This window comes from Leuciscus leuciscus (genome assembly GCF_965113295.1).
Source record: "Leuciscus leuciscus genome assembly, chromosome: 23".
NCBI lineage: Eukaryota > Metazoa > Chordata > Actinopteri > Cypriniformes > Leuciscidae > Leuciscus > Leuciscus leuciscus.
Genome location: NC_138747.1, coordinates 4,983,493 through 4,996,907, shown reverse-complemented (window position 1 = coordinate 4,996,907; position 13,415 = coordinate 4,983,493). Strand labels below are relative to the sequence as shown.

Sequence of the window (13,415 nt, the reverse complement as noted above, 5' to 3'; positions counted from 1 at the left end):
TTCAGATTTAGCTAACTTAAGTGGGCATTTTTCAGCAACTACAACGAGGTCAGGATCACAAATACGCACACACATAGTATTTATTGTACAAGGGGAGATAACAGATACACAAGGACTCTCTCTGCTCAGCAAACCTGCCACGTAGATCTTGGAGCCCAGTAGGCAGACACTGGTATCGTAGCGCGGGGTGGGCATGGGCGGAAGGAGCGCCCACACGTCCTTGCGAAGGTCGTACTGCTGGAGAACACTTCTAGGCAGGAGGTCTGCTCCCATTCCCCCGACCGCAACAGCTCTGCCGTCTGAACAGAGATCAAATGAAGGTCTTCATTTTGAACAAAGAACTCTTGAACAAAACAGTCTTTCACCTTACAATGTCAAATACTCCATGAATAAATGCTTTAAATGCCATGTGCTGACAGAACTGCGGCTGAAAAGAGACTGACGTGACATTGACATGGTTTTCTATCTCTATCTCAGACACTTTTCACTATCTAAAAACAATTGTTTTTGTTCTTTATTACATCTGTCTGATAGTTTTGCCCCCAATTCATCAGTACACACACACACACACACACAGATATATATATATATATATATATATATATATTTGAACTGTATTATCATAACATCAATATTTATCTTAATCAAAATGTTCAATTTTGTGTAGATAGCTATTACAATATTCATTCTGTAATACACTTTCTTGATTGTATTGTTTACAATTCACCTTATTTAACTTGTGTGTATATATATATATATACATATACACACACACACACATATATATATATATATATAGATATATATAGATATAGATAGATATATAGGTTATACTGATTAAGAACATGGATTAAAGATCTAAACAAACTTTAGTTTTTAAATAGTTTTATAATAGTTTAATAATATAATATAATACATTTATTGTATCATTTATAAATAAATTTCCATGAATAAAATCAAGGGCCCTGAACTTTTTCCTCATTGAATAATTGAACATATTTGACCTGTAAAGTATGGAAGTATGGAGATAATACATTGGTAGTGAACACCATTCCATGTTGACTTTAAAGCCTCAAAACAGTTTTCTACCTTTAACAGTGACAGAAAGTCCCATGGACGCCTCTCTGAGTGAGCACCTCTTCCTCCATCTGCCTTCTTCAGTGTTGTACACCTCCACGGCCTTCAGGGGGCGCTGGTCCTTCCCCATCCCACCGACCACCAGCAGCTGCTTCCCTAAAACGGCCACAGCCGCCCCGGCTCTCGGCGTGGGCATCGGAGGAAGACTGAGCCAGCGGTCCACCTCGGGCGAGTAGAGCTCAAGAGCGCTGGTGGGTCGACCCGAGGCATCACAACCCCCCACCACATACAGCTGTCCCCCCACATCAGCCAATGAGTGATACACACGGGCACTGGAAAGACATGCCAGGCTCTGCCAATGGAACTCATGGGCCGAGGGCACCGTCATCACCCTTTCCGATCACTTTGGTTTTTGGAGTCAGCTCCTGGAAAACATCAAGAGTAATTAGTTTACATGGCTAACTCTACATTCAGCCCACGTCTATAATAGCGTTAATGTTTAGTAGTCACTGCTGTAATCCACTGTGTGCAATTCATACAGCAATTATGACAATGTGTACAGTGATTACAACACTTGCAATAACAATGACAATGTCCATATATTCTCATACTGTCGCCCAGGGCCGGCCCTGACCAATTTGCTGCCCTAGGCAAGATTTTACCTGGCGCCCCATGCATCACAGCCCATTTCACCCCGTCATTGTGTTCATGATTTAGCATATATATATATATATATATAGGCCTATATACACACACACACACACATTACAGCCTAAACACAAATACCAAGAGCATTACATAGCATTCAAGTCAAGTCCCCATTATCTTTTATAGCACGATTTACAATAAAGATTTAATGTGAACTTTGCTATTTTGAATAAACCTGTAAATAAATATCATTACTATGCCATAAAATGTACAGGCCAAAAGTTTGGAAACATTACTATTTTTTATGTTTTTGAAAGAAATTTCTTCTGCTCATCAAGCCTGCATTTATTTGATCAAAAATACAGAATTTTTTTTTATATTGTGATATATTATTACAATTTAAAATAATTGGTTTTCAATTTATTATACTTTAAATTATCATTTATTTCTGTGATGCAAAGCTGAATTTTCAGGATCATTACTCCAGTCTTCAGTGTCACATGTGACATCCGGTCTATCACATGATCCTTTAGAAATCATTCTAATATGATGATTCATTATCAAAGTTGGAAACAGTTCTGCTGCCTAATATTTTTTCATAACCTGTGATACTTTTTTAGGATACTTTGATAAATAAATAGTAAAATAGTTTTTTTAAATGTTTTAAAAATAGAAATCTTTTGTAACAACAATATACACTACTGGTCAGTAATTTGGGGTAATTTTTTTTTTTTTTTTTTGAAATAAATCAATACTTTTATTCAGCAAGGATGTGTTAAATTGATAAAAAGTGATCGTAAAGATGATTTATATAATTAGAAAATGTTTTTATTTTATTTTAAATAAATGCAGTTCTTTTTAACATTTTATTCATCAAATATATTAGGCAGCAGAACTGTTTCCAACACTCATAATAAATCAGAATATTAGAATGATTTCTAAAGGATCATGTGATAGACTGGATGTCACATGTGACACTGAAGACTGGAGTAATGATGCTGAAAATTCAGCTTTGCATCACAGAAATAAATGATAATTTAAAGTATAATAAATTGAAAACCAATTATTTTAAATTGTAATAATATATCACAATATTTATTATTTTTTCTGTATTTTTGATCAAATAAATGCAGGCTTGATGAGCAGAAGAAACTTTTTTCAAAAACATTAAAAATAATAATGTGTCCAAACTTTTGGCCTGTACTGTATCCCCACAACTGCACAACTGTAGAGTAAAACATTAATAAAAAAGTGATAATAAAAAATGCGTCTTAAAACTGACATGATTGTTACAAAACCACACAGTCTGGGGACTCTGGAGAACTCAGAACAACTGCTAACATTAAGTTTAAGGTAAAAATAACTGCCATGAAATTATAGTTTCTTACTCCTATGCCATAAATTGTTCATTCACTACATCACTTTACCTCTGTCTTTATCCCCTTTTATCCTCTTCTCTTCTTTTTGGCACTGTATCTATCGCAGACTATGCTCATTTATAATGTGTCATGTAAATTCGGCCTTCCGTCACAATCAGGAAACTTTCACCGCGTCTAGAACTGGCGCGAGCTGCCAGGCCCGTTTCTACGAGCTGTGTGTTAACAAAAGCAGTGCTGTCTACATTGGATGCGGAGTCGCGCACGCTACACAACAAATTACCAACAACTGATCGCGCGCGCGCTCTGTTTCTGACGCACTTCAAGCACTCGATGGGCGGGGGACGATTGGTGAGCCGGACTTTTTTTTTTTTTTTTGGGTAGTATTTCGAATTAATGGTTTTAAAATAGTATTATATATATATTAAAAAAAATGTTAAAAAAAAAAAAAAAAATCACTCGTTCACTCATTCTGGCGCCCCTATGGATGAGTGGCGCCCCTAGCATTTGCCTATACCGCCTATGCCGCGGGCCGGCCCTGCTGTCGCCTACTATTCCCACGACTGGCTACTGGGATATGATGCTTGACTCATCTCATAAAGCTTCTAAATATATATCAGGCATCATTGTGCATCTCACTTTTCCATTCTGTTGCATCTTTCTTCCAGAAGCATTTAGCCTTATATTTTAGTAGCAGAAATGACATGTATTTAAAGGTACTTGCAATTGCCATTAGGGCAAACTGTCTTGATAATCAAATAAACGGTCCATTATTTATTAGATCTGTCAGATAATATAGCCAAATGCTTATCTTTAAACAATGTGCAAATTTAATTCTATATATGCTATACATTATTTTTGTAATTTTCTTTTTAAAATATTTACAATATAAAGTGCAGATTATACAACAATGTAAAAAGTAATATAGGAAAATAAAATAAAATCTAAATATTAGATGAAAAACTTGCTTTGGTAATTGAAATACTGTAAATAAGTTTAAATTGAAGTACTAAAATCACTTAAACTACAATGAAATAAAAAAAACAAATGAAAGCTAAATAGAAATGACGAACCAATAAAAATGACAAAAGCACACACTAAAACTAAACTAAAATGAAAACTGATTATAACGGTGACAGTGGTATTTAATCACCCATTTTCTATTACAAAAAAAAGATGTTATGCAAAAAAACTTGCATGGAATGTAGTCATTTTAGTCATTTTAATGATGTATTTTAGAGTGAAACATATCTAATGCTAAAAAATGTATTCATTGCATCAACCAATATTGCATGACCCATGGTAAATAAATATATTTTTATTTTATACTGATTCAAATTTAATGATTTAAATGTGAGATAGATATACTGTAATGCCTGCTAAAACAGAAATATGTATTGAAAGCTTGTTGTCTTTCCATTTAGCACTCTACATAGTGCTATAATTGGATAACAGTCTACAATTATTCTGTAATCATATTAAGAGAAATAATAAGGGAACTAATTACAAGAAGGCTAATGGATATCAAAGACTTGAACTCAGAAAGAAAAGCTCACTGTTGTTCCAATAGGCATACAGAGAGGCACATTTTGTCTTATTTATGGCTGTAAAATCCACGGCTTAAGTTATGCAAACACTTTTTTATGTTCTATTTCCATCCAAGTGGAGGCAGTGTTATGGAAGACGGCCCAGAATAGCATCATCACTTGATTCAATTGATGCAGCCAATTTCACACAACTGTTCTTCTCTCCTCAGCTGTGTACACAATGAGCTTGAAGTGGGCTGTTGTACCGAGGCTTAGCATCCAGCAGTATCCAGGCAACCGTGGTCTTCATCCCAGTCCCCGACTTTCCTCGAAGAAAACATTCCCATGCTTCCCCAGAACCCTTGCATGAAGACTTTCCCAGAGTGCTTTCACAACCAATGAATATAATGATGAAAGTATTGCAGCTGTCATTTAAAGATATATCAACATACGCTTCAAAACAAAATCCAAGTAATATCGGACATCCGGTTTGTTTCTTAAGCTACACAACAAAGATGACCCGCTTTTGAAACCAGTACTTGTTCTTTAAGCATACACTGGAGAGTAGGCTGTATGTAAATAAATGTGTACATTTCAAAAGTTTGGGGTCAGTAAGATCTTTTTTAAAGAATTTTTTTTTTTATATTTTAAAGAAATGTTTACATTTTAATATAATCAAAAGTGACAGTATTTCAAATACATGCTGTTCTAATAACTTTCTATTCGACTAAGAATCCTGAAAAATCTATCACTGTTTCTACAAAAATATTAAGCAGCACAACTGTTTTCAACATAAAAAATAATACACAATGTTTCTTCATCAACAAATCAGCATATTTGAATGATTTCTGAAGGATCATGTGACACCGAAGACTGGAGTAATGATGCTGAAATAAAATAAATAAAATAAAAAAACATTTAAATAGAGTAAAATAAATATTTAGAGTGTAATAATAATAATAATAATAATGTATATACATAAAATAAAATACATTTTAAAATATAGTAAAATAAAATATTTTCAATAAAAATATTTAATTGAAATGTAATGAATATTTAATATAAATGTATATATATTTACACACACACACACACACACACACACACACACACGCACACATATCTATATCTTTCTATCTATCTATCTATCTATCTATCTATCTATCTATCTATCTCTCTCTCTCTCTCTCTATATATATATATATATATATAAAGGGTCTCTCTCATATCTATAAATAAAACAGATCAGGAAGATAATAAATTTACACTTTATAGGCTACAACAATACTACAATACACACTTGAAAAGGTACTTGTAGTGAAAACAGCAACATTTAACAAAATATTAAAAAGCAGACCTAAAATGCAAACTATGTGGCAGTTTTTTTGTAAATTACTTATTTGCATGAACTGTTGAAACAAGTCTTCGTGCTGCTGGTTTCTGGATCAAGTCTAACTGAAAATGAACGACTTCTGATTGCTTGTGATTTACAATACAACGTAGGATTAAAAAAAAGTAGGAAAAAAACGGAACTGGTGAAACTTAATTTTTATGAAAACAGCTTTTTTAGTAAAGTTACTTGCTACTAGGAGTTAGTTAGTCCACAACGCTAGTCATCAGAAAGTATACGAAAAATCCCAGAGGACAAGTCTCAATTTACAAGACCTTCATTCATAAATGTTCCCATCTCAATGCCATTTACGGCTGATCAGTGTGTGGCGAGTCCCTGATGGGCTTCTCTGAAAAGCTGATCACAGACTATAGAAGTGTTTGGCCCGCTCTGCTCTCATTGAAAGCCATCAGATAGTACTTTAATGACGATTAAACTGGGTTATTACAGGTTGAGAGCTCTGGGCCTCTAGTGATTGTGTTAACTACACAGAGACCCCTGAGAGTGGTGAACACTTCATCAAGTCCAATCACTGTGTAAAATGAGGTGATCGTTCAGTGTCTTTTTCTCTTGTGCTTTCACACAGGTTCAAAATATCACTGAATCCCAATATCTTCACAATATCACATCTCTGTCATACTTTCTCAGTTTCTTTCAACATACTGCCATCTTAAGGGTGCCAAAACCAAAATCCCGTTTCTCACACATATTATTAAACACCAAACACGGACGAGGAACATTCAATTGCAAGAGACCGAGATTGAGAAACGTCATACTATATGAAAAATATTTTTGTCACCAAGGCTGCATTTATGTGACTGAAAAAACAGTGAAAACAGCAATATTCTGAAATATTTTACAATTTAAAGTATAATTTATTCCTGTGAGTTTTCAGCATCATTACTCCAGTCTTCAGTGTCACATGATCCTTCAGAAATCATTCTAATATGCCGATTTATTTATACGATTTTATTTTTAGACTTTCTTACATTTCTTTAGCTTAAAAAAAATAAATATATATATATATATAAATAAAAAATGCAATATAACATTTGAAAACTTATTTACTAAGCAGTGTCAGCACCCTTCAGTTTTTTTCACAACTGAAAAGAAAAACTTTTAAAGGGATAGTTCATCCAAAAATGAAAATTCTGTCATCATTTATTCACCCTCAAGTTGTTCCAAACCTGTACGAGTTTCTTTCCTCTGTTGAACACAAACGAAGATATTTTAAAGAATGTCGGTAACCAGACAGTTGACCGTAGCCATTGACTTATATAGTAGCAAAAAATAAATAGTATGGAAGTCAATGGCTACCATCAACTGTCTGGTTACCGACATTCTTGCGATCCCTTTAAGCGACAGAAGACAGGCAATGGAAACTCACCACAGGAAAAGAAAACCAACACATTAAGAAATAAGTGTTTAACTAGTCTAATCAGCAAGCCTCCCTTGGTCAGGCAGCCTTTTTATACTTATAAAAAGTCGATACCCTTGAATCTGAAAAATGACAAGACATGCTTATCTACAATAAAATCCCTTTCCAATGTGAAGAAATGGATCTGTTTCCAATTAAGACGTTCTGACGCTCCGTCACCTGCAAAACATTGTTCTTTGAAGAGCGTTTGTAGTGTAGATTATCAGTTGAGATTTAAATACATGTTTCAAACAACAATTACAAAGAGCCTCGAAGCCGAGCCGGGCGAGTCGTAACTTGGGGAGATATTCTCAGATGTAAATTGACTGTCAAAGACGAGCTGAGATGAGAAGGCTTTTTTTCTCAGAGTCCGCCCCTCTGCCTTTCTTTCTCAGCCTTTGTATTCCAATCACAGTCTTTCACCTGGGGTTTCGACTATCTCCACCATCATTTACAGGCCAAGCTGTCGTACATTTCATCCACGGGAAGACAGGAACTTAAAAGAAAGCTCAAGGAAAGACACATTTCTCAAGTCCCCCCACACTTGACTCAGTATGCAGAGTTGGGTTGCCATGGAAACAATGAGACCATCTCAAGATGTGGGAACCGGGGGTTCTGAGCGGAAGGCTTCTTCGCTTTTAATGATGCATTAACAAACAAACAAAAATCACAGCGATCTTACCCCTTTGACCCGAGCTGACGTTCACTTGTTAACGTTCTCTTGGCATGCCTTGCAAATCGCATTAATTGCAATCTGTAATGATTTGCTCCACCACGTCTTCTTCTTTTGGTTAATTAACTGCTCGAACAGCTTGAGATCAACAGTAGGCCTACGAGCGCCCACTGAAGTCATTTACAATCAGTGTGCATCCTTTTCAAACTTTTAATTAGTTAGTCTCCCTTCCCCAATACATAACTTAGGCTTAATTCTGGGCCTCATTGTATCCTAAACCTGAGCTATTAGCTATGAGTATGATCCAATAGACTTCACGCAAATGATCCATTTAAGGTCCTCTTGTCATTCTCTCCTCCGGCGAATCCATAAGTCCCAGCAGGTAAGCGTTTATTGACTTCTATTTAATTAGCCTCCCTGAATTCAAACAGCGCCAACTCTAAAGTCCACAGAAGTGCGGTTCTTAATCAGAACAAAATGATCCTGGGAGGGTTTATCTACCGAGCGTTGTTAAAGTTCTGCGGGGGATTCATTTAAATTTACATTTGCTTTCAGTATCAAATAGGGTTGAGCGTTTTGACAATATACTATACTGTGCGATCAGACTCAGCGGGAAGAAAATGTGCAATATATAAATGTTCCAGTATTTGCATGGCAATCAGTGGACAAAACTGCATAATGAAACATTAAAAGGGACTAGGAGTGAAACATGGAGTAATGCAAAAATAAGGGCTTCAAACATCAGAATTCCCAACTAACATTGGCTAGCATTGTGTAAACACTGGTAAATCTACTGAAATAACATATGGTAAGCAGAACATCCTTATGATGTTATCAGCATCGGAAGAAAAAAACTGAAAACGTTCTTCCTTTATTCTAGATTTCTTTAGTAACTTTTAAATATAATTCTACTCACGTTAAAAAAGTTCAGTTCTTATAAATAAAATATCCTGTTTAGGAAACACTAAATTTGGAACTTGAAGTTGGAACTATGTAACTAACTTTTTATAATATTAGTGTTAGATATCTCATATTTGTCATGACAACAGAAAGTGTTTGGCCTGGTAATGGATGTGAATGGATGTTTATATGTTTGGTCTTGGCGGAATAGATCTGCTATGCTGCTGCTGTTGTTGGTTATTAGGGACTTTAAGCAACAGCTGCAGATGGAACGGCAACGGCAGCCGGAAACGGTTTACTGACATAGCTAAGCAACAGTAAACTCACGTAACTAACTCACCAAACAATAGTAAAGAGGACGGCGTAGGTAGGGGATAATTTAATCATCCGACAAAATGCAAAAAAAGAAAGTGATTTTAAAAACCAAGAGAAGGGTTGCTTTTGGCATTTAATGATATAGAGAAACAATTACAATGCCACATAACCTAAAACATAACATTAACTTTCTTAATCTGATAACGGCAAATCAGCTGTTCTCCTGTAGTAGACGGTTACAGTAGAACGTCGCGAAGTGGCAGTTAAAGTTGCGCATGCGCAATAGAACGACAGAATGCCATTGCCGTTCCACCAGAGGCTGTTGCTTAAAGTCCCTATTGCTGCTGTTATTGGTTATTACTGCTGCTGTTGTTTATTGCTGCTACTATTGCTGCTGTTGTTTATTGCTGCTACTACTGCTGCTGCTGTTGTTTATTGCTGCTGCTGTTGTTTATTGCTGCTACTGTTGTTTATTGCTGCTACTGTTGTTAGTTATTGCTGCTACTGTTGTTGTTTATTGCTGCTACTGTTGTTGTTGTTGTTTGTTGCTGCTGTTGTTTATTGCTGCTACTACTGCTGCTGTTATTGCTGCTATTGTTGTTGTTTGTTGCTGCTGTTATTGCTGCTGTTGTTTATTGCTGCTGCTGTTGTTTATTGCTGCTACTGTTGTTTGTTGCTGCTGCTGTTGTTTATTGCTGCTACTACTGCTGCTGTTGTTGTTGTTGATTGTTGCTGCTGCTGCTGTTGTTTATCGCTGCTGCTGTTGTTTATTGCTGATACTGTTGTTAGTTATTGCTGCTACTGTTGTTGTTTATTGCTGCTACTGCTGTTGTTGTTTGTTGCTGCTGTTATTGCTGCTGTTGTTTATTGCTGCTGCTGTTGTTTATTGCTGCTACTGTTGTTAGTTATTGCTGCTACTGTTGTTGTTTATTGCTGCTACTGTTGTTGTTGTTGTTGTTTGTTGATGCTGTTGTTTATTGCTGCTGTTGTTTATTGCTGCTGCTGCTGTTGTTTATTGCTGCTGCTGCTGTTGTTGGTTATGACTGCTGCTGTTGGTTATTGCTGCTGCTGTTGTTGTTTATTGCTGCTGTTGTTGTTGTTTATTGCTGCTGCTGCTGTTGGTTATTGCTGCTGGTGTTGTTGGTTATGACTGCTGCTGTTGGTTATTGCTGCTGCTGTTGTTGTTTATTGCTGCTGCTACTGTTGGTTATTGCTGCTGTTGTTGTTGGTTATTGCTGCTGTTGGTTATTGCTGCTGCTGTTGGTTATTGCTGCTGCTGTTGTTGTTTATTGCTGCTGCTACTGTTGGTTATTGCTGCTGTTGTTGTTGGTTATTGCTGCTGTTGGTTATTGCTGCTGCTGTTGGTTATTGCTGCTACTGTTGTTGTTTATTGCTGCTGGTGTTGTTGGTTATGACTGCTGCTGTTAGTTATTGCTGCTACTGTTGTTGGTTATTGCTGCTGCTGTTGTTGGTTATTGCTGCTGTTGTTGTTGGTTATTGCTGCTGTTGTTGTTGGTTATTGCTGCTGTTGGTTATTGCTGCTGCTGTTGGTTATTGCTGCTGCTGTTGTTGTTTATTGCTGCTGCTACTGTTGGTTATTGCTGCTGTTGTTGTTGGTTATTGCTGCTGTTGGTTATTGCTGCTGCTGTTGGTTATTGCTGCTGCTGTTGTTGTTTATTGCTGCTGGTGTTGTTGGTTATGACTGCTGCTGTTAGTTATTGCTGCTACTGTTGTTGGTTATGACTGCTGCTGTTGGTTATTGCTGCTGCTGATGTTGTTGTTGTTTATTGCTGCTGCTTTTATTGCTGCTGCTGCTGCTGTTGGTTATTGCTGCTACTGTTGTTGTTTATTGCTGCTGGTGTTGTTGGTTATGACTGCTGCTGTTGGTTATTGCTGCTGCTGTTGTTTATTGCTGTTTATTGTTGTTTATTGCTGCTGCTGCTGCTGCTGTTGTTTATTACTGCTGCTGCTGTTTATTGCTGCTGCTGTTGTTGGTTATTGCTGCTACCGTTGTTGTTTTTTTGCTGCTGCTGCTGTTGTTGGCTATTGCTGCTGCAGTTGGTTATTGCTGCTGTTGTTTATTGCTGTTTATTGTTGTTTATTGCTGCTGCTGTTGTTATTGCTCCTCAATACCTCGATACCTTACTGAGTTGGTTACGGAACACAAACCAGTCAGATTGCTCAGATCACAGACCAATCATCCACTATGAGTACCCAGATCCAGACTGAAATGCAGGGGTGACAGAGCCTTTGCAGTAGCTGACTCCAGGTTATGGAACAAGTTGCCGTGATCTATCAAAACAGCGTCCACAGTGTCCGAGTTTAGAAGTCTTTTGAAAACCTATTTGTACTCTTGTGCTTTTAATGTCTTGTGAATGTTTATTTTAATTTGGGGGATGGACCCAGATATTTCTTGTGCAGCACTTTGGTCAACCAAGGTTGTTTTAAATGTGCTTTATAAATAAATTAAACGTGAAACTTGTTGTTTATTGCTGCTGCTGTTGGTTATTGCTGCTGCTGCTGCTTCTAACTGCTGCTACTGTTGTTTATTTCTGCTGTTGCTGTTGTTTATTTCTGCTGTTGCTGTTGTTTGCTGCTGCTGCTGTTGTTGTTTATTGCTGCTGCAAAGCAAATACGGGACTTGCAGCCATTATATCATGACACACTGCTGTGAGTAAGTAAGACATGCTGCTGCTGCTGTACAGTATAATACATGAATTACCCGTAGCAGATCTATATAGTGGAAGCTGGGGAAGGTGGAGGGTTTCTGAAAGCACGCTGCAACTGCTAAAGGAAATGCTGGCCAAGTATTTGAAGATTGAGCAACGAGCTCATTGGATTCTGATACAGCAGGAACCAATCAGCTGTTCCCTATAGAGAATGATGTGATTGCAAGCGGATTGAGTTAAGGACCAGCCTGCGCCATCTAGAGTTTCATGACAGAAATTTGTATTTGAGCGTAAGTTCAACTCGAATAACATCCGATTCCAGTAACTTCTTTTAAAAATGTTTATTGACAAAATGAATTGGAAACAAAAATGTTAAACAGTCAAAAAACTGTATATCTGCATTCACCAGTCTTACAGTAGGCCTACATGTAAAAAAAAAATATATATATATATATATATTTATTCAGGAAATGATGTCACCATCATAAAGTAATATTATTGGAACTTTTCAGAAATACTTAAATATTATATTACACTTATTAAATTCCCAATTATTAAAGCCACATCTATAAAGAAATAAAAAACGTAAGTTTAGCTTTACTGTTTTGAGCATTTTTTTTAACTAAAGCATTAAATAATGGGAATCTTTTTTTTTTCTTTTTTTTTACCACAAAGTTCCAAATAAAAAGAAAAAATATTTATACGATTTATAAAAAAGAAATAAAAAATATTTATTCATTTGTAAACTATTCATTTCACTGAACTATCCAAAAAGGCATCACATGAGTATTTAATAACCTTTTCCCTAAAATATCCAGCCATACAGTATATAGTGATACATTCAAGTATCATCATGATAGAAAATGGCTCATCCAGCAATATAGATTTTGTCCTTCCTCCCACGCCTAGTATCAAACTATCATGATTAGCTTAAACCGAAGAATACTATACCTGACCTCTTCTTTATTCATCTGGTGCTTCCTTAATCCTTTGTGCTCATTGTCTGGCCAATGTCAACTGTAGCAGAGCAGATCATTTCCATAGCAACCCTGAATTCAGTGCACGAGAACACAGAATATAATGCAATTCTGCCGTCGCCATTCCCTGGAGGATTACATAAAACGCGTTTGTCTTTCCTTGACGATTTTATATTCAAAACCTCCCTGCAACATGCTTTCCAAAAAAGACGGCTAACTTAGGCGGTGTAATAAAAACCCAGAGAAATCTAGGTCAGCCATGGACAAAACCATAGCTGCTCTATTCATTGAACAAATTAAACTATGACTCCTTTAAAGGGCCTTTGATCAGACGGAGTGGATTAGATTCAATTACGAAGGCCTTCGATGTGCCATTTGAATTTAAATGCAGTGGGATAATAATGTGGATGAGACTGGTCCGAATGAGGATTCGGCAGGAAGATTACA

General features: G+C 36.4%; 1 protein-coding gene across 2 annotated transcripts in view; it reads right to left on the bottom strand.

Moving 5' to 3' along the window:
- klhdc8a (kelch domain containing 8A) overlaps positions 1-13,415 on the bottom strand; it is a 31,099-nt gene that overhangs the window by 7,650 nt on the left and 10,034 nt on the right. For both annotated transcript variants that reach the window (XM_082155960.1, XM_082155959.1), the window contains exons 2-3: positions 1,090-1,502; positions 135-299 (exon numbers count right to left, since the gene is read on the bottom strand). In XM_082155960.1, the coding sequence (XP_082012086.1) occupies positions 135-299; positions 1,090-1,465 (541 nt within the window). In that variant the 5' untranslated portion in view covers positions 1,466-1,502. The remainder of the gene's footprint in view (positions 1-134; positions 300-1,089; positions 1,503-13,415) is intronic.